This window comes from Apodemus sylvaticus, chromosome 11, assembly GCF_947179515.1.
Source record: "Apodemus sylvaticus chromosome 11, mApoSyl1.1, whole genome shotgun sequence".
In the NCBI taxonomy this organism is placed as follows: domain Eukaryota; kingdom Metazoa; phylum Chordata; class Mammalia; order Rodentia; family Muridae; genus Apodemus; species Apodemus sylvaticus.
Genome location: NC_067482.1, coordinates 81,206,367 through 81,227,682, shown reverse-complemented (window position 1 = coordinate 81,227,682; position 21,316 = coordinate 81,206,367). Strand labels below are relative to the sequence as shown.

General features: G+C 44.2%; 1 protein-coding gene across 5 annotated transcripts in view; it reads left to right on the top strand.

The window, feature by feature from the left end:
• Positions 1–21,316, top strand: part of Nudcd3 (NudC domain containing 3) — a 92,434-nt gene that overhangs the window by 35,107 nt on the left and 36,011 nt on the right. For all 5 annotated transcript variants that reach the window (XR_007980130.1, XR_007980131.1, XM_052198084.1 and 2 more), the window contains exon 3: positions 20,458–20,590. Coding sequence is in view for 3 of the 5 variants with exons in the window: in XM_052198084.1 (XP_052054044.1) it covers positions 20,458–20,590 (133 nt within the window). In the remaining 2 variants the exon portion in view is untranslated. The remainder of the gene's footprint in view (positions 1–20,457; positions 20,591–21,316) is intronic.

The window sequence follows — 21,316 nt, the reverse complement described above, 5'->3', positions numbered from 1 at the left end:
ATCTATAAGAATAAGTGGCCTTTTGATCTGGGATCAGAAGTCTCTGAACTGTCACAGCTGGTTTTCCTCAGAGATGCTCAGAGTAACAAAGGTAGAGGAAGTGAGAGCGAGGTTCCTTAGAGCACCATTCTAGAGGAGTGAGTCATGGAATGGACTGGCATAGCCCACACGCCAGAGCCCTGTCTCTAGGCCTTCTTTCCCACCTTAGTCTGCTCTTGTTGCTCTGCCAGCCCCATGTTCTACTGGCCCCTCCTGACATGGAAGTCAGATCTTTCTCAGCAAATGAATGATGCTACAGCCTTGCTGTTCTCCCCTACAACCATTTAGGGGAAGGAGAGTACAGAGACAGCATTACATGTCCCTGCCTCGTGCAGGCTGCTGCTGGCCTTTGTTGTCCTCCTGGGTTTCATGTTGTTTCAGGAAGACACTTGCGTGGAGCTGCCTGACTTGAAGCAGTCTGTTGTGCTTGGTGGAATGCTGTGCCTTCTCCCTCCATGTGTCTTGGTCTTGGGACTGACCTGAGTCAGGGAGCCCTTTCTCTTTGTTCTAAGCCTGTCCTGTAAAGGCTGCCTTGACCCTGGCTCTGATCTACTCCACACCCGGCACAGGGTTGGCAGTGCAGTGCTGTCTTCATCCGTGGTGCTTTCCTTTGGGCTTTCTCTCCCCCATAGTATGCTTTGATTCTGTTGATAGGGTTGTGCCAAAGGCATGACGGGTTTGTTCTTCCTCTGGGTAGCTCTTACCAGCTATCAGCAATCACTATGGCTTCCTTCATCTTCCTGTTCGTTCTCTTTGTCCACTTTCTATTCCCCTGAGCCCTTCTCAGAAGAGGATCCTTCCCTCCCTTCTATTCTCCTCCTCTTCTCTCAGACATGGTCTAAGCCCAATCTGTCTCTTCAACTTGTTATGTACCTCAGGATAACCTTGAGCTCCTGTTCTTCCTGCTCTCACCTCCTACGTGTCAGAATTACAAATGTGTACCACCACACCTGGCTACTTTATTGTATACTACTTTGGGTGCCTTTAGAATGTAACTTGATGAGTTGTTCATGGACATGCCCATGATGATCTTGTGACATTTCCTTTGTGGCAGGCCTCAGTCTTGAACCTTGCCCTTGGGCTGCAGTTAATGCGTTCTCTCTCACGAAGCTTAGTTTATATTTTCTAGAGTCATGTAGAATAAATTTCATAGTAATTATTAATGCCAGATGGAATGGCACAGGCTTGTAATCTGAGAACTTGGGCGGCTGAAGCAGAAGCCTTATTGTATATTGAAGCCTCATCCTCCCCAGCTCCAGCGGTTACAGTTCTAAGAGAGGCGGGGGTGGGGGGGGTGGGGGGGGGTGGGGGGGGTGGTGCAGGAGTTAGGAGAATACCCGGGTTTGCTTCCCACACTCACATGGGCTCTCCAGTTTCAACGGATCTGGCACCCTTTTCTGACCTCTGAGTAGGTCATTAGGCATATGTGTGCTGCACATAATGTACACACAGGCAAGATACATGTAAAGTAAACATCTTAAAGAGATTGTGACAAGATATACATAACATCAGAGTCACTATCGAATTCACTTAAATGAACTGTTCAGTGCTGTTAAATTAATTCACATTGTGTTTCCAGAATTCTTTCATTTCTCCATGTATCTACTAAAACACAGTTCCCCATCTCTCTTCCTGTAACCCTAGAAAGCCCCCATTCTACTGTGTTTCTTTATGAATTGATTATTCTGGGTACATGTAAGTAGAGTCATGGAGTATTCATCCTTTTGTGACTACATTACTTCACTTTGGTACACTATCCTTCAGATTCATCTAGATTCCAGAATTTTCTTCCCTTTTAATGCCAAATCAGATTTTGTTGTATGGGTAGACCACATTTCTAGTCAATTACCTATTGAACATTTGGTGCTTCCATCTTTATCTGTTGTAAGTAGTACAGTTAAATTTATGGACCTTTTTGTGGATGGGAGCGGGGAGGTTTGATTTTTGGATTTGGATACAAGGTCTCTTGTATTCCAGGATGTTCTCACACTCAAGTAGCCAACGATGTCTTTGAAGTTTCTGATCTATGTACTTCCACCTCCTAAAAGCTGAGATTATAGTGGCGTCACACCCAGGTTTATATAGTATTGGGGATCAAACCCCAGACTTCATGCTTGCTGGGTAAGCACTCTTATCAGCGGAGCTGGCCAGCCCCGTGTCTAATTTCTTTCAACATAATTTTGAGAGTCAACTCTGTGTGTGTGTATACATATGCACACACATATATACTCCCATAATATGTACACACACAACACACACACACACACACACACACACACATATCAGTAATTCATTTGTGTTTATTTTCTGTCTTTTCCCCCACTAATCGACTGATAGGTATTTGGGATTGTGATGGATAATCTTTTCTCTATTTTATTATTTTCATTTATTTATTTTTATGTGTGCCAGTGTTTGCTTACTTGCATGTATGTACAACACATGAGTGCCCGGTGGCTGAGGAGGACAAAAGATGGAATTACAGACAGTAAGCCAGCATGTGGCTGGGAGCCAAAATCAGTTTCTTGGAAAGAGTAGTAACTGCTTTTTATCTCTGAGCTGTATTTTACTCTGAGTATATATGTGTGTGTGTGTGTGTGTGCCTGCCTGCCTGCCTGCCTGCCTGTTTGCCTGCCTGCCTGTCTGTCTGTCTGTCTGTGCCTGTGTCTGTGTGTCTGTATGTCTGTGTGTAGGGTTTATAGGGTCCCAAGTCTGCTCCACCACAGGGTTCAGCTGCTCAGGGAGGCAGGACATGGGAAGTTGACTGCGCTGACCCCAGGCAGGTGTTAGGGTCGGGCTGTGGGGAAGCTCCCGGGTGTGTGTGCGTGAGCGTGTGCGTGCGTATGTGTGTGTGTAAGCAATGTCTGAGGCACAGGATGGCCAGAGGCTCAGGGGTCCCCGGGCCTGCAAGGAGGCTGGCCCCTCTGGTGTTCAGGCTCTTGGACACCCAGGCGCCTCTGGGAGCCTCACTAGAGCTGAGAACAGAGTTGGCGGGGCCTGGGGCTGGATCTGGCCTGGAGCAGAGGGGGAAAAGGGAGGAGCTCTGGCTGGTCCCGCCTTGGGAGTTCATGGCCCTGCAGTCTTGACCTTGGTGGCTTTTGACAGTAGATTAGACCCGATACTCTATAGGCGAAGGCCTTTTCCATGGCTCACGCCCACAGATCCCAATGAAAAGAGTCAGTCCTTGGTTTTAAGGCATTTATTGCCAGAAAGTGGATGAGTAAAACCATAGCCTCCTTCTCAGGGTGGGCCTGAGGCTAAATACCTTTTTCTGGGAGGAATGTCTGGGAATAAAAGCTTATTGGCTAAGTCTCCAAGCCTTTAGGTAGCTCATTAAAATGGAGATCTGTCTTGAGCCTACATGACCTTTGGTCATGTCCTCTACATGTGGAGGGACTTGGGGCATTGCCTTTATATGACTGATGGCTACAAATCTATGGAGGGCTGTGACCTCATGCCCAGGAACAGGTGAAATGCCTGCCCTCCCTTCAGAGTTACTGGGATTTTGAGCCTTAGCTCAACCCAGAACAAGTAGCTCAACTGGGAACAAGGCTACCTTTCACGGTCGTGTGTGTGTGTGTGTGTGTGTGTGTGTGTGTGTGTGTGTGTGTGAATATGAATTTGCACATGTAAGTATTCTGGTGCCTATGAATACCAGAAAAGTCCACCAAGTCCCTGGAGCTGGAGTTAGGTGAGAGCCCAGCTGAGGCCCTAGGCAAGAGCAGCCCCTTTTCTTGTGACTGCTGATCTTGATCTTGTAAACTTGATTGGACTGAGAGCTACCTAGCAAAGTAGTGAAGCAGACCAGTGGGCGTGTCTGCCAGTCTGTCTCCATGAGCTTTTGACCTAAGTCTTTTGATTGGATTGGCAGTATGAGTAGACTGTGGTAGGTGGGGGAACTGGAAGATAAGGCCTCCCTGGAGGAAATGGATCTCTGGGATTGCTTTTATGAATATCAGGCTCCTTTCTGACACACTTGTTTCCTGGCTGCCATGAAGTGAATAGCTGTCTTACCAAGCCCTTCAGCCAAGGCTTTCTACTTCAGCACATGCCAGAAACAATACAGGTCACCAAGTGTGAACTGTGTGCATACTCCACAACCAGAAGCCAAAATCAATATCTCCTCTTAATTGTTTTTCTCAGCTATTTGTCTAAAGTGGTGGACATTTGACCACACAGTGCTGTTTGCTTGGCTATTACAAATGAAGCTGCCAGGGAACATTTGTCTGGTAGTTCCAGGGGGACACATACTTCATTAAGATCCAGGAGTAAAGGGTTTTGTCTGTAGCGGTTGTCACATTGTTCTGTGTGTTACTGCCCACTGTGTGTTGGGGACTCAGTGGTTCCTCATCCTGATCAACATTTGATGTTCATTTTATTTTAATTTTAGACTTTGTCATAAGAGTGTATGCTGGCATGTCATTGTGGTTTGACTTGCATTTCCCTAATAAGCAGTGATGGTGCAGTTCTTTATGCCTTCTTTGGTGAAGTGTCACTTCAGATCACTTGCCTATTTTTAAAAATCGAGTTGTTCATTTTCTTAGTAAGTTTTGAGAGTTCCTGTATACTTTATTAGATATGTAATTTGTAGATAGTTTTTCAATCTTTGAATCGTCTTTTTGATATTTTAAAGTTGCTTTTCGTATTTAAGATTAGGAGAGATGGGAATCAAACCCAAGATCTTGTTACATGTGAAACATGCTATATCCCTAGCCACCACATGGCCTTTAGAAAATAGAAGGCTTTATTTTTTTATTTTATGTCCATGCGTGTTTTGACTTCATGTATGTCTGTGCACCAAGTGCATGCTCGGTGGCTGTGATGGGCAGGAGAGGGTGTTGGATCCCCTGGAACTAGACTTACTGATGGTTGTGAGCTGCCATGTGGGTGCTTCCGATCAAACCCAGGTCCACTGGAAGAGCAGCCGCCTGTTCCCTTAACTCTGGCTGGAACAGAAGACTTTTGATGGCAGTTTCTTCTTTCATGGATTGCATTTTTTGTTGCCGTATCTAATCTTTACGTAACACAAATACTTTAAAAACTTTGTAGTTTGACTTTTAATTCAGTCTGTGATACATTTTGAGTTAATTTAGAATGTGATTCAGGATGTTGCTGGGAGTACTTCACTTTGTGTATGTAGATATCCAGGTGTTGCAGCATGTTGAAAGAAGTCTATTGAATCTAAGCACCAATGCTTTAAACCCCTGGCACCCATTTATGTTTTTCTCTGACTTTTTAAATGTCCCCTTTCCCATCTCTTTGTTTTTAGTGTGTCTGTATGGTCAGTCTCCCATGTCCCATGCCTTCTCCTGCCTGTTTCCATCATGGTTATCAATCACTTTTACTGTCTTCCTTTTCGTCTTCAGTTGTGCTCAATCCTTGTCTCCTACTCTTGTGTGAGTGTCAGTTGATTCTCTTTCCGGTTCTCCGTTTTTAAGTGATTCTCTCACAAGCTATGCTTATGTTTCTTGATGTGAGAGTATATGTCCTTTAAAAACTTCAAATTATTTTACTTAGAGAGAGAGAGAAAGAGAGAGAGAGAGAAAACACAAACACGTGCGCATGTTGAGGCCTCTGATTAATTTTACTCTCCTGTTTTAGACAGGACTTGTCATTGATCATTGAACTCACTAGTTTGGCTAGATTGGCTGGCCAGTACACTTCAGGAACTTGATCGGGTCTCCCTGTTTGTATGGCAAGTACTTTATGAACTAAGCCACCTCCTCAGGCCTTGGTGGCCTTTCTTTCTCAGGTCTTCCCATTTGATGCTGTCAGCCTGTGTTCACATGTGTGCTTGGCTTCTGTGCACTCGGCTCTGTTCCTAGCAGCTGTGACTTTTCAGCCTTCCTTAGCCCTGTCTTCTTCCCACCCTTGAATGTGGGTGTTGTGGAGCTGTGTGTATAATCAGCCTTTGTCTTGCTGTACTCTTCTTGGAGAACACATCTACTCTCAAGAGACTGGAGCCACACAGTTTTGCTACGGTCTGACTCTTCCTTGTTTTCAGTCCTTCAGGTTAATTGTCCTTTTGCCATGCGGGTCTTCAGGTGATTGTGTCATCCTCTGACCTCTTCTCTGTGAGGCTTTACCATATCCCCCTTGCCCAAGCTCAGATCACAGCCAGACTGCATTGTGATTTCTTGACATTCTGAAAAGAGTGGACATATTTTTTAAAGAGAAAGATCCACAGATTGCTTTTCTGTTAATCTGGCATGAGCCAGAATGAGAATAGAGTAACGAGTGGACCATGCCTCTAGTTTATCTACTTAATCAGAAGCAGGGCCTCAGCTGTGTGCTCTGAGTCGTAGAGAGTAGGTCTGTATGCTTGGGCTGATGTAGAGTGTAGAATCAGGATATGTCAATCTTCTACTACATCTTAACTGCGAAGGCAGTTCTCAGTGTCAGTAGAATTTGCTTTTTCTCTGATGGTAATGTCCACTGTGATTTGACTATGTTTCTAGCAGCAAGGAAGCCAAGGTGTTGGGCTAACAGCACTGGGACATGGTCTTGACACCCATGAATTAAAGTTTAAGGCAGAGCTATCACACTCACTCTTCTCCAGGACCTTTGATGATATGCTGGGCCCTGTGGAGAGCCTCTAGTTGGGGTAGCATTTACTATCCATTTTCTCTCTGGGGCGGTGGACAAGGTCACCAGTCCTAGGGAGTCAGTGACTATACCGATTGATGGGAAGAGGCTCCAGGCCCTGTGAGGTCTTAGTGCTGCTCATGTCCACAGTGCTGCAAAGTAGGAATTAACCCCAGTTTCTATCTTCTTCTAACTAGGCTCCTGAAATTGGGAGAGAGGGTGTCATGTGGTTTAGGCTGGCCTTGAACTCTGTCTTAGTCAGGGTTTCTATTTCTGCACAAACATAATGACCAGAAACAAGTTGGGGAGGAAAGAGCTTCAGTTTACACTTCCTTGTTGCTGTTCATCACCAAAGGAAGTCAGGACTGGAATTCAAGCAGGTCAGGAAGCAGGAGCTGCTGATGCTGAGGCTATCGAGGGATGTCACTTATTGGCTTGCTTCCCCTGACTTGCTCAGCTTTCTTTCTCCCCTCCCCCCCCCCCCAGGGTTTCTCTGTGTAGCCCTGGCTGTCCCGGAACTCAATCTGTAGACAAGACTGGCCTCGAACTCAGAAATCCACCTGCCTCTGCCTCCCAAGTGCTGGGATTAAAGGCGTGCGCCACCACTGCCCCTCTTCAGCTTGCTTTCTTATAGAACCTAGGACTACCAGTCCAGGAATGGCACCACTCACAATGGGTCCTCCCCCCACCCTTGATCACTAATTGAGAAAATGCCTTACAACTGTATTTCATGGAGGCATTTCCTCAAGGAAGGCTCCTTTCTCTGTGACAACTCTAGCTTGTCAAGTTGACACACAACACTAGCAGTACATCCCACCGTAGTTCTTCATGTTGGTGTCATCAGCAGTTTTCTCTGTGACCTTAGAGTATCTAAGATCAGTGGCTGCTGTGGTTACCAGAGAGGGTGGTTTATAGAGAATACATTTTGTTTCTTATTGTTTTGGAAGCTAAGTTGGGTATTTGTTGAGGTTGCTTCCTGCATCAAACGTGGCGCCTCACTGATGCCTCTGGAGGAGAAAGCCATGTTACCACACTGACAGAAGGGCAGTTGGGTTGTACACTGGGATAAGAAGCATGTCTCAGAAGGGCCTCGTGTCATTTATTAGTGAGGAGCCTTAATGGCTTAATCATTTTTTATAGCATCATACTGATTATTAAATGCCCCTCTCTGAATGTTAGAGAGGATATTAAAATCATAGCAGATTCAAATGTGTGGAGGCTCTAGAGAAAGCACTCACTACAGCTCTTCTGACATTAGTGAGGGGCCACTCAGTCCTACCAGTTAAAGAAGCTGTTAATGGTTTTTTTCCTGGACTTTTTTGCTTTGGCTCTGTCAGGTTACGGTCATGGCTGTTGAACTTGCTGGACTGTCATCCCACATGGGGCATTAACAGATGGACTTTCAGATTCACTCACAACAGGTCTGTTCTCAGGGAATGAAAGAGCCCTACAGCAAATTGTCTCCGCTTTCTAAGCCAAGAACTAATTGCTTTTTGTCAGCAGCATAAGTAAACACTCTTGTCAAAGCTGACTTTCTGACATTTGTTTCATTACTGCCTGTTTATTGAAAGATTCCATGTAATTCACTACAAAGAATTCTCATAAATATTGCCAGAAGCCAGTCTGGGTTTCTGAAACATTGTTTTTTTTTTGTTTTGTTTTTTTGTTTTTTTGTTTTGTTTTGTTTTTTGTTGTTGTTGTTACTTACTTGATTTTTAGTTGGATTGTATAATTTTGTTTTGTTTTGTTTTTTTGAGACAGGGTTTTTCTTTGTAGCCCTGGCTGTTCTCTGATCTGTAGACCAGGCTACCTGCAAACTTAGAGATCACTTGTCTCTGCCTCCTGATTGCTGGGATCAAAGGTGTGCATGACCGACTTGCTCTGTGGTTATGTTTGATGACTAACTAGTTTAGTCTTGCTTATTGAAAAGGTAGTAATAGTACAGGGATACTAATTTGTATATTTATTAACAATCTCTGGATCAATGATCCTCCTCCTCTGATGTTCTGTTTTTAGGGATGTGATCACAGTTGATTGTTTTTTGTTGTTGTTGTTGTTTTTGATTTTTTGTTTTTTTGTTTTTTCAAGACAAGGTTTCTCTGTGTAGCCCTGGCTGTCCTGGAACTCACTTTGTAGACCAGGCTGGCCTTGAACCCAGAAATCCACCTGCCTCTGCCACCCAAGTGCTGGGATTAAAGGCGTGCGCCACCACGCCCTGCTTCACAGTTGATTGTTAAGCTCACAGCGAATTAGACAATCTGTCCAGTACCATATAAGTCAGATGTAAACGGACAAGACAAGCCTAGTCACAGCCCGGGTGTTTGAAGGACCTGTGGTCTTGGTTCTGGGCTTTCCCACCAGCATTTCAGTCCTGTGGGTATAGGCTGCTGGAGGATCTTATTCCATTTATATGCAAAAGACAACCAAATTGGCTAACTTGGGGCTTTATAAATAGTAGGACTGTTTCTCCAGCCTGTCTTCATTCTGCTCAGTGCTAAAATTTCCTGGCAGCCTGTAACTAATGAAATGGAAAAGTACTGTTTGTGGAGCTTTAAACTAGCTGACTTGAATGCTCCTGTGAAGCCTTGTCACCAGGCTATGGAGTAGTTGCTCTTGAGGTAGTCAGTTTCTTCCCAAGTTGAGTTTTCAACCTCAACTCTGATCCAGATTCTAAAAACAGTTACAGGAAAGCCCATTTGTTACCATGAGGCTATGATGTTATATTGCTAAGAACAGTAGAGGTCAGGGCATCTGCTTAGATTTGAGAGTAGTCTAGTCTCTTATGTCAGTTTGATGGTAGTTGGACTGGTTTAGACCTCAGAAAAGTGTGCAGAATGTTAGATGCATGTGAGCCCTGTGCTGCTTCTACAGTGAAGATGTTTGTTGTTTTCTGCTATTTTACTGATGAATGTACCTAGACCTAGAGAGCCAGGGATAAACAAAGGATAATAGTACAAGGTCAGACTGCTGGCCATTGGCAGGGCTGGGACTTGACTCAAATTTGTAAGCACTAAATGGTACTGTTATTCCCTTTATCTGGAATTCTTGTGGCTTCTCAACTTCAGACACTATCTCTTCACTAAAGTTCCTACAGCTTTGTTTGCTTGCTTGTTTGTTTGTTTGTTTGTTTGTTTGTTTGTTTGAAACAGGGTTTCTCTGTGTAGCCCTGGCTGTCCTGGAACTCACTCTGTAGACCAGGCTGACCTAGAACTCAGAAATCTGCCTGCCTCTGCCTCCCAAGTGCTGGGATTAAAGGTGTGTGCCACCACTGCCCGGCTCCTACAGCTTTTTGTAGTGAAAATACAGGACTTTCTTAGAAGGGACGAGAGGCTGCTGCAGGTGCCACAAGTGCAGCTAAGCAGATCAACACAGCGTGGACAGCCATACAGCCTGCAGATTGTGCAGAGTGCCTTTGCAGAGTAGGCTGCCACTAGCAGGTTGGTGGCCAGCAGGATCCCAGTGTATTCTCTTTTATAGTTGCTGTGGATACAAGCCAGCCCAGTTTCCTGTATCTTGAGCCACCCACTTGTTTGCCGTGTTCTTTCATGCTTTAGGACTTTGACTTATTGTTGTAGTTGCTGTTTATCTTGCCACTGACTAGGAGATGATCTCTGGTGTGCCCTTTACCCTACACACTGCCATGGTGTAGCAGGGGCTGCAGTTCTGTGTGATAGGTTTTTGTATTTCCTGCTATGTTTGTGATCTGCAGTTACAGTGAGAAATGCATGTTTCAGAGATCCCAGATACATACGTACCTGCAGTGGCAGGTTTGAGAAACAGCTTGCTATGTCTGTGGTGTATCTTCATACTTTCACTTCATTTGTTCTGTTCTGTTCCGTTGCATAGGTATTATTCAAAACGTTATTCTACAGTATGCATTCTCCAATAGTGTCTTAAGACTATAGTCTTCTTGCCATAACTCTCTTACACTGAGGCTGAGGGAATAGTGCAGAATTACTGAAACGCAAAAGGTTATGGTTTGAGGGGGAGCATTCACAGTTGTGGGAGGGTGCTACCCACTGTAGTGTTAGTGGATTTATGGAAAGGTGTGTGTTGTCTAGGGTGGAGACTTTGAGACCAGGCTGTACTCTGGTCTTGGAAGAATGCTGGGATGGAGTGAGGGGTGTCGATGAAGGAGGTTGGATTCTAGTTGCAGTGGTATTCTCATGTTTAGGGGTAGCCGGCAGATACCTGAACCTTGTGTGTTTTCTGCTCTTATTGTCATTTTACAAATGTGAAGACACCTTATTTGTGTGAATGTTCTGCCTGCTTGCATGACTGCCTGTTGCCTGTGTGCCTGCCACAGTGTGGTTGTGTGATTGCTTTTTACACTTCCTGACTGTGGTCATGACTTGAAGTCACAGTGAGAAATGTTACTTAGAGGGCAGAGGAGGGCATTGGATCCCTTGGGACTGTAGTTACAGACGGGGTCACGCGGGTGCTGGGAATCAAACCCAGGTTATCTGGAAGAACAGCCAGTGTTCTTAACCATCTGCCGAGAGCCATCTCCAGTCCCACACTTGAAAAACTGTATTCATTATTATTGTGTGTCTCCTGTTGTTGGGGGGGGGGGCTATAGGGATGTCAGAGACAATTTGTAGAGTTAGTTCTTTCTTTCCACCCTTATGTGGGTTCTGGGGATTTGACTCAGGTCATCAGGCTCATAGAGCAAACACCCATCCTGACTGAACCATTGTGCTAACCTACTTCTGAGGCTATTTCTGAGAAACAACATGGGGCATGCTGCAGGCTTGACCAAGCCTAGCTTGGCCTAATCATTTCTCACGTGGGACTGTTCTTTTCATTTTTGAGGGAACTGAAGTAGAAAAGTAGTCTGATTGTTTCTGATTTTACATACATAGGGAAAAAGTTACATCAGAGACTAATGTGCTCATATAATTTAGAGTCAGTATTTAGGGGGGAATTGATTGTCTAATAGTTAAAAATATATTTATATGCATTTTAAAAATGAAGAATACCTTTCCCTTCTTAAATTAATATAATTTAAGATCAGTTGTCACTATACAGTCTATTTTTAATTATTTAAAATAGCTTTGTAGTAAATATTAATTTTGTCTATATTGACTAATCAACTGATGTATGATATGAAATATATTCTACAAATTTACATGTAAATCTTACTGAATTGTTTGTGGGTATATCATGTGTCTTGGGGTTTTACTGCTGTGAACAGACACTATGACCAAGGCAAGTCTTATAAATGACAACATTTAATTGGGGCTGGTATAGAGGCATAGTTCATTGTCATTGGTACAGGTATAGAGGTATAGGTCATTGTCATTGAGGCAGAATCCAGGCAGGAATGGTGCAGGAGGAGCTGAGAGTTCTATCTACATCTTCATCCAAAGGAAGCCAGGAACAGACTGGGATCCTCAGGGAGCTAGGAAGAAGATCTCCAAGCCCACCCCCACAGTGACACACTTCCTCAACAAGGCCACACCTTCTAATAGTGCCACTCCCTGGGACGAGCATATGCAAACCACCACATCATGAGTGATTGATTGCATGAATGTTGCTTGATTTATTTTAGATAAATGTAGACGCATGAAGTTTTTGTTTGTTTTTAACTCTAGCTATAAAATGAGCTTAGCCAGACTAAAGATACATCACACGTAACCAAATGCAAAATTGATTTTTAAACAATGTGTCTGTGATGTGTATTTACACACATACATGTCATGTATGTATGTGAATGCAGGTGCACATGTGTGATGGCATGAAATGATTTTATTATATTAAAATTATATAATACTGTATTATATAATAATTATATTAAATTAAAGTAAATTTATTATATTAAAATGAAGAGTTGTATTTATATAAATGTAATTTACAAACTAGGAAAAGGTGTTTGTAAACTTTGAAGCCATCATTGAAGCCTTACCAAAATATATAGAGATGTATAAAGCAAGGAAATGACAAACAAAAACAGCAAAGAAATAACCCGAATTTTAGAGATGGTTATTGGCCAGGAAGCATAAATGTAGAGCTGTTCTGCAGGTAAATATGAATTAAGATCACACTGAGAAGCTGCTCTGCTTATTGCCATCTGTAAGACTGAAGTCAGTAGTGCGAGCCGTGAATGCTATGGATTTGTAGTGTTACTCCATATTGTTAGTGAGGACCAAGTAGGGCAGTCACTGAGAATTGGGGAAGCATTCTCTCTTAAGGTTGGATTCCATAGTTTTGACACATCTCCTCCCCCTTTTCCTTCCTCTTCCTCCCTTCCTCCCTTTCTCCCCGTCTATCACACGCACACACGCACATGCACACACAATTAATTCTTGCACATATACAGAAAGAAGGCACAGCATAATGAACACTCATGAACCTTGTCCCCAGCTTTGTCACTTGGCCGTGTGTGTCACTGGTTCTGGAGCATTTTCCCCTTCACCTGCCACTCTGCATATATTTGTTCATTTGTTTTGGGTAGAATGGATCACAAACGTCATTCAGTTTCATCCATTGCGTATTTTGGGAAAAATAAGAATTTGTATTTATCATAGCTTTTTTATATTTTACATATTCATAATGTCTTAAAAATAGATGCCCAGCTGTCTCTGATTGTCTCAAAAATATAATTTTGTTTTGTAGTTGTTTTCACATTGGTATTATTTGTTGACTTTTATCACAGGTCTCCTAAGTCTCATACTTTCCTGTCCCCGTTTTTGCTCCATCCCACTCATTTGTCAGAGGAACATGGCTTATCCAGTTTAGGTCCCAGGCCCTGGACTGGCTGCTGTGCTCCTGGTTGTAGTGACGGTGCTTCCATTCCTCCCCTCCCCTCTGCTCCTCATCTTTTCTGAGACGTGCAAATTAACTTAATGCTTTATATGTGGAATTAGGAGTGCCTGCCCGGTGAGGCTCTCTGAGGCAGCATGTGGCAGCCAGTCAGCTCACAGGCGTTTGGCAGGTGTTCTGGGCTGGCCTGGGCATTGGCGGAGTCCTGCCAGCTCTGCCGTACAGCTTTGGAGTCTTACTAGCTCTCTGCTGTACAGCTTTGGAAGAATGGTGCAGACATGTTGCTTTCATCACTGATCACAGATGATGGTTTTCTTGCTTTACCTTCTTTATTATCTAGACCTTATTAATTATAGTTCCTATAGAACATTTATTAGTGAATTTTAGAATGAATTATACTCTGTCACTAAGATTACTGATATTTGGAAACTTAATGCTTTCAGCAAATTTAACACATTATATTGGAAATTGTCATGTGCTGTTTGAGCACAAAAGAAACTGACTTGTTTTGGAAATGGTGTTGCTACCCTCTGATTCAGACCCAGTATTTTTATGGTATCCTCCAAGAAGATCCTTACTGGCTGGCTCCCCTAACTTTGAGACACAGAGAGAAAAATTAGCAAAACAGCCCAGGATTGAAAACACTGCCGTCTCATGAGTATCCAGAAGGTGAACTGTTGCTGACCAGTGTTTCTATTCTTTTTTTTTTCTAATATTTATTTATTTATTATATGTAAGTACACTGTAGCTGTCTTCAGACACCCCAGAAGATCTCATTATGGATGGCTGTAAGCCATCATGTGGTTGCTGGGATTTGAACTCAAAACCTTCAGAAGAGCAGTCAGTGCTCTTAACTGCTGAGCCATCTCTCCAGTCCCAGTGTTTTTATTCTTTATTCCATGATGTAAAAGTGCCTCCTGTGGAAGGGAGAAGCTGGACGGTCAGTCATGAGAGAAAGCTCAGTTAGGAACTCCACCTGACTGTACCTCAGCTTCCTTCCTCAGTCAGTTTCTGTCGGATGTTGTGAGCACCCAACATTGCTGTCTGTTCTTTCTCTTGGGAACCTCACCCAGGAGGGCACTGTCTGCCTGCTGTCCTGAGGGGGGGGGGGCTCCATCCGGCTGCTTTGGTGGGGCTCCTCTGTGACTTCCTGCTGAATGCTTGTAAGCCTCTGACTCGATGGCAGTATTTTCCTGTTGTTTATTTGGTCTTTTACTTGGAAGCCTTTCTGCTCTGCCCAAGACTCTATTGGGAACTCCAACTTTACCTTTAATAGGAGTTCCCAGTTAATTTCTGCTGGGTGTTTGAGAATCTGTTTCGATTCTTTGTTTGAGAATATTTTTCTGTTTTGTCTACCTATCCATTCATTTCTTTCATTTTTTCCTTTACTTTGACTTGCTGTAAATGTAATAAATACATTTATTCAAAACCTAAAACATTTCTATTGCTCAGAATAGAAATTTTTCTGAAACATCTGAAAAGGAACCCAGAAAAGACACTTTTCTTCATTTTATTTTATTTTATTTTCTCTTCTTCTCTTCTCTTCTCTTCTCTTCTCTTCTCTTCTCTTCTCTTCTCTTCTCTTCGTTTGGTTTGTTTTTTTGGATTTAGTTTTTGTTTGTTTGTTTGTTTGTTTGTTTTTTTGGATTTGGTTTTTTCGAGACAGGGTTTCTCTGTGTAGCCCTGGCTGTCCTGGAACTCACTCTGTAGACCAGGCTGGCCTCAAACTCAGAGATCCGCCTGCCTCTGCCTCCCAGAGTGTTAGGATTACAGGCGTGCGCCACCACCGCCCGGCTGGATTTAGTTTTTTGAGACAGCGTTTCTCTGTATAGCCTTGACTGTCCTGGAACTCACTCTGAAGACCAGGCTGGTCTCGAACTCAGAAATCTGCCTGCCTCTGCCTCCGAGAGTGCTGGGATTACAAGCGTGCGCCACCTCCCCCACCCCAGCACTTTTCTTCTTTTTAAAACTTTGTTTTTATTTTATGTGTATGAGTGTTTTGCCTGCATATATGTCTGTGTGCTACTTCTATGCCTGATGCCTGTGGAGGCTAAATGAGGTTATCAAATTCCGTGAAACTAGAGTTATAGTCAGTTTTGGGTGCTGGGAATTGAACGCAGGTCCTCCAGAGGGGAAGGGCCTAAACACAGGATGAGAGCCTGGCAGGCCGAGAGTATGAAAGGGCTCAGGAGCAGGGGACTGAATGAACCAGTTTTCTAACCCAGAAGAAAAGTTACTGGATCTCCACCAGTTGGAAAGGACTTAGGTAAATCCTAGGTTGAAACTGAGCACTACCAGGGAGGAGCTGACAAGAGAAGGAAGAATCCTTCATAGAAGGAGAATGGGAAATGAGGACGCTAATGGCTGAGTATCTTGAATACCTTGCTGAAGTCATAGCCCAGAAAGATGTTGAGGTCCCCATGGTCACACTGGCTTGATGGGGAACAAAGTTGGAGACAATGACTACCTTCTGCCTAATACCTGTGGCATGTCCATCCACAGATGTGCCCCACATATGGACATATCACATAGGCACTATGTGTACATACACTTTACTTCAGCCTATTCAGGCCGCTATAACAAAATCCATAGACTGTTAGTTTATAACAACAAGAATCTGTTTCTGAGTTTCAGATGCTACAAGTTTACCATCCAGTCATTGGCAGGTTCAGTGTTTGATGTTCATGCTCCTCACATACAATGTTTTCTATGTCTTCACCTGGTAAAAAAGCAAAGGGTCTCTTTAAGGTCCTTTTAGTAAAGAAATTAGTCATCTCATTCTTGGGCTTGTATCCCTTTCACCAGCCTTTCTACACCCCACTTTCTGAATCTGTCATGGCGACTATACACATGAATTTTGGAAGGACATAGATTTTTCAGACCATAGCACATACATATAGTCCCTCTTCTGATGACCAAATGGACAGTACAGCCATAGGAGTGTGGTGAGATTCGTCATATCTGGGCTGACTGAGGCTGGCAAGGGTGGTGGACATTGTCACCCAGACATAGTGTCAGTGATCTCTGATCACATGATGCAGCATCATGGTAATTGTTTATAGGGTGGACAACATTCATTTCAAGAGGAGTGAAAGAACGGCTCTGCTCACTCAGGGAGAGGGATGACGTGGTGGCTCCGAGCTCCACCTCTGCTCTGTGTGACCTTGGGAAGCAGTCCCTCAGCTCCCTCCCATCATGTAGCAAATACCTACCATAGTCATCCTTTCTTGACAGAAATGAGGGCAATGCATGCAACCCATTGCGTTTGGGATTTGAGCTTGTACAAAAACCTTTGGGTTAAGGATTTAGTCTCCTTACGTTTTCTTACTTTACTAGAAGACTCATGTGTTCTACTAGCTATTCTAAACCCCAAATTGTCTCTGAACCTTTGTTTTTTGTTTTTTAAACAAACTAAAGGAGAAGCTTGAGGGGTTAGTTCAGTGAGGGTTCAGCCCCTAGCATTGAAAAATTGCAAACAGAAGGAGAAAGGTCCTTTTGGTTTGAGTGCTGGCTTCAAGCTGACAAAGTAGGCTGGGCTCGTGCCCAGGCATGAGCCTGTTCCTAGTCCCTGAGACAGCAATGGTTCCTCGTGACAGTATCAGCCACACTCGCTTACTGCAGGTGATTCTATTTTCCTGGCTTGCCCCACTTTGTGGTGCCTAGGCCTGCTGGGAACTGTTTAGCAATCAAACTGTTGTGTCTTCAAGGAGACTTAGAGTTTGTGGCCCGTGGTGCCCAGCGGGATGTGGAGCCTGTGCTCTCTTTTACTTTGTCAAGAGCCTTCTTGTCCCGTGCTCATCTCATCGGGAACAGAGTGGGAGCTGCAGTGAGACTTGGTTGCTGACTCACTGTCTCACTCCCACCCTGATGCTGAGGCTGCACTGCTCATCCCTCCTCCCCGCCTCCTCCCGCTGCAGGCCCACAGCTGCAGGGGTGGCCTTGGATTTGCTGGGTGGGGCCCAGAGCCACCTGCACTTGACAGGACACATTTTTACATACTGTTGGCTGGAAATAATCAACTTTATTTAAAGAGAATGTGGATTCAGAATGCTATAAAAAGCAGCCAGCAACCTGCTAAGGCTGTTTTAGGAGCAATTTTCCTGCCTGCTGTGAGGCCCATGCTAGGGGACTTGGTCTGTGCTGAAGGACACAGTGGGAAGATAGACAGCAGGTCCCAGGCAACAAATAGCCCCTGATGGGCATGCTGAGCCTGAGGACCCTACAAGGGGTCAGGCAGAGACTAGCAGCCTTTGCTCTGAGGAATTGAGTTCATATTGCCATACTGATGTTTGCATGAGGAGCTGATGTGTATGTTAGAGCAGCTATCCAAGGCCTTTTTCCTAGTCCAGGCTCTTTTTCTTTGTACTTAGTTGCTGATCTCTGTCAAGTGCTAGGGCCATTTTGGTTTTAATTTCATGTGGGAAGGATTTATTTATATTTCCAAATTCTTTTAAAAATACTTATTTTATGTGTACTAGTGTTGTCCCTTTGTAAATGCACCATGTACCTGCAGTGGTCAGAAGAGCAAGTTGGATTCCATAGAACTGGAGTCACAGATGGTTATGAACCACCATGTGGCACCAGTTCCTCTGCAAGAGCACGAGGTACTCTTAACTGCTGACCCAGCTCTCTCTAGCCCTTGTTTTCATAGTTTTGTCTATTTTAACATGGTAATATTGATAGGGCTGTCAGTGGAGAGGGGTCTCTTTCTCCCTACTTCCCAACTGTAGAGGTAGTCACTGTTACCCTGTTGTTTTAATTTTCATAGACAGCATTCCACATTCATGTGTGCCCATGTCTGTGGGAGCCTTGTACTCACTGGGGTCCCATGGGAAGGCCCAGTGGAAGCTCGGTGGCTGGCTGGCCAGCACCGTTTACTATGCTTGTTTCTTTGTACTGCATTTCAAAGGACTGTAGGAGCTCGGCTGGGGCTACTGCACTGGATCCCGGGGCCACAGGTACATCGACACTCCTGTCTGTGTTTGTAAAAGTAGTCACTATTCTCTTGGCTGAAATGTTTGCATATTGTAGGGAATTTGGATATTACCCAAGGAAGCAAAGAGGTCAGACCCCCCCCCCCTCTTATCACAGAAATCAAACTTGCTTATGCATGTCTGCTCATTTCTACTTCCTAAAAGCTGAGACAGTACCATATATAGAAGTTGGATATTCCTTATAGCCTCTTCAGTTTTTTGTTGCTGTGTTGAAAGGTTTTCCCATACTCCCATACCACTAATCTGAATGAAATACTTGATGTGTTCTATATGTTTTCCTTGTTTTGGTGCCTTCATATTGCTCTGTATTGTCAAGTCATCAAGCCAGGTGCCCTCTGTGGCTGGTCAGTTCTTGTGTGTTCTCTATGCTGCACAGGGCCTTCCCTTAGACAGCCTCTAGTTAGTGTCCATGCTGATTGGCCAGTGCCTGATCTTCACAGTATTGAAGTTTTAAATCGCCTCTGATAGAAGGGAATTTCCTTAGCTACCTTGCTTGTGCAGCTGCACCAAAGCTTAAACAACAGATACCTGAGGTCAGGTGTGCACTGGCTCTCACTCCTGAAGCTGTAGAGAAGAAGGAACCTTTTGGCCTACAATTCTTGTTCCATCATTCTGATCTCTACCTGTTCTCATGGCCGCCTTTACATACTTTTCCCAGATTAGTGTGTGTCCAGAGTCTCTACTTAACGAACAGTGGTCATAATGGGTGAGGGCCCACCTTAATTGACCTGATTATAACTGAATCACTTTTGAGACTTCAGGAGTTAAGACTCAAGGATATCATTTGGTAGGACACAAATTACCCTCAGCAGCATTTTCTTATCCAGCCCTGAGATTTCAGGCTATATTGGAGGCCCAGTCTCTTCCATAGGACACAAAGTACACATACCATGGGTAAAAGTATTCTTTTTTAAAAATTTTTTTTTAATTTTTATTTTAACTGCATTGGCGTTTGCCTTCATATATATCTGTGGGAGAGAGTGTTGAATTCCCTGGAACTGTTGTTATGGGCTTATATATGTAAGCTGCCATGTCGGTGCTGGCAGGAATTGAACCCAGGGCCTCTGGAAGAGCAGCCAGTGCTCTTTAACCACTGAGCCATCTCTCTAGCCCCAAGATACTCCTAAAACTTGAGTGAAAAAACCATGCCCTCTTTAATCACCCCTTCCCCAATGCTAGTCTTGTTTCTGTGTCAAGGCAGATGTAGGCACTTGCAACTTTATGCTTTCTGGAATGGGCAGAACCACAGTCATACCTTACAGTGTGTGGAGCTCCCTGCCTGTCTGCCTGCCTGCCTCAGTTTGTCTGCTGTTGTTTGAGCAAACTGCTGAGCCTCACATACTTGAGAATATTCTGCTACCTTCTCTAGACAGAGGCTTTTATCTGTGAATTAGATCCTCAATTCACTTAGTGTCTTGGGAATCCAGACTCCTCTTTAAGACATTTATATGATTGAACATAGCTAAGTTTTATGACAGATTTTGTATTTTATTTTCAACATCTGCTTCCTGGCTGAGCCTTTTTGTACCTGTGCTAGGTTTGTAATAGAGGTATGTAATAGGATTTGGTTGACTAGGTTTTTTTCAGGCCATCTCATTAAATGAATTGCTTACCTCTTAACTAATGATACATAGTTTTAATGTATTCCTTGTGGCTTTGATTTACTTACTAGGAGGAAAGAGAGGCTTAGTGTTGGTTAGGATTGAAGTTTTTCTTCAATCCTGCACCTGCAGGATGGAGTTTTTTGCCTATTTGAAAAGGATAAGTTCTGCTTAGCAGTTCATCAGATACACCCAGTGCTCATGAGCCAGGGATTTTTTAACCAAGCTGTTTGTCTACTTAACAGGCCTGCTTCTGAACTGACCGCATTGTGATTTCCTGGGAGACCACATATGAGTGTCACAAAGGAAATTGCCCCAAAAGAGACTTTAACAGATGTAAAAAGCAAGTTATCCTCTGTGTGTGTGTGTGTGTGTGTGTGTGTGTGTGTGTGTATGATTTCCTCAGGACATAGGACTAGCACATGGGAAGCTGCTCTGGGATTTCTCTGGTGCATCTCAATTTTCTTGTTCTTTCTCAGGATTCAGGAGCAGTTCCAGAAAAATCCTGACAGTTACAACGGTGCCATCCGTGAGAACTACATCTGGTCACAAGACTACACTGACCTGGAGGTCAGGGTGCCAGTGCCCAAGCACGTGGTGAAGGGGAAGCAGGTAACAGCATGTGGGCGGGGCGTCACTGCTGCCAGTCTGGGCTCCAGCAAAGGGCTGCTGGACTCCAAGAGAGTTAGCATTGGGTTTCCGAGCCTTGCCCCCAGGGGTGGGCACCTTTGCTTCTGCCTATGAACCCTTTTCATCTGGTCTTCAGGTTTCCTGGGGACAGTGAGCCCTATTAGTCAGAGCAGCCATAATCTGGAGAAAAGCTCACATTTGGTGTCTTAGCCTCTATGTAAGGACTCGGGCATTCTTGTGGCCTCCTTGTAGACAGCTGGTCTCTTGGTTTTCAAGAGCAGATCCAAACATTAGCAAAGTCTATCTTCACCTTCCCTAGAAAACTCGTTAGCTGACTTCACAGTGAGGGTTAAGGGGCCTCGCGTGATGACTGCTATCTCTGGTATGAGGCCCACACAGAGTAGGGCAGCAGAGCCCTTCTGTGTACTTTGGAGGTAAATAACTGAAATTTAGTCAATGGGTCAAGGGATAGAGAACAACAGTGTGGTTTTGTGTGAGGGTTCTCAGCACAGAAACTGTCCCAAGACAATAAGATGACTACATAGGAAAACAGAACGGTCACTCCTTACTGTTCCTGTCTTACACGGTGGCTGGGTTCACACAGATATGTGTTGAGCAGGCTTTCCTGTCCACACGCCTCTTTGCTGATGCTGGCTAGAGGTCACACTTGGCATTTTGGTATATCTGCCTCATCAGTGCTCAGACTCA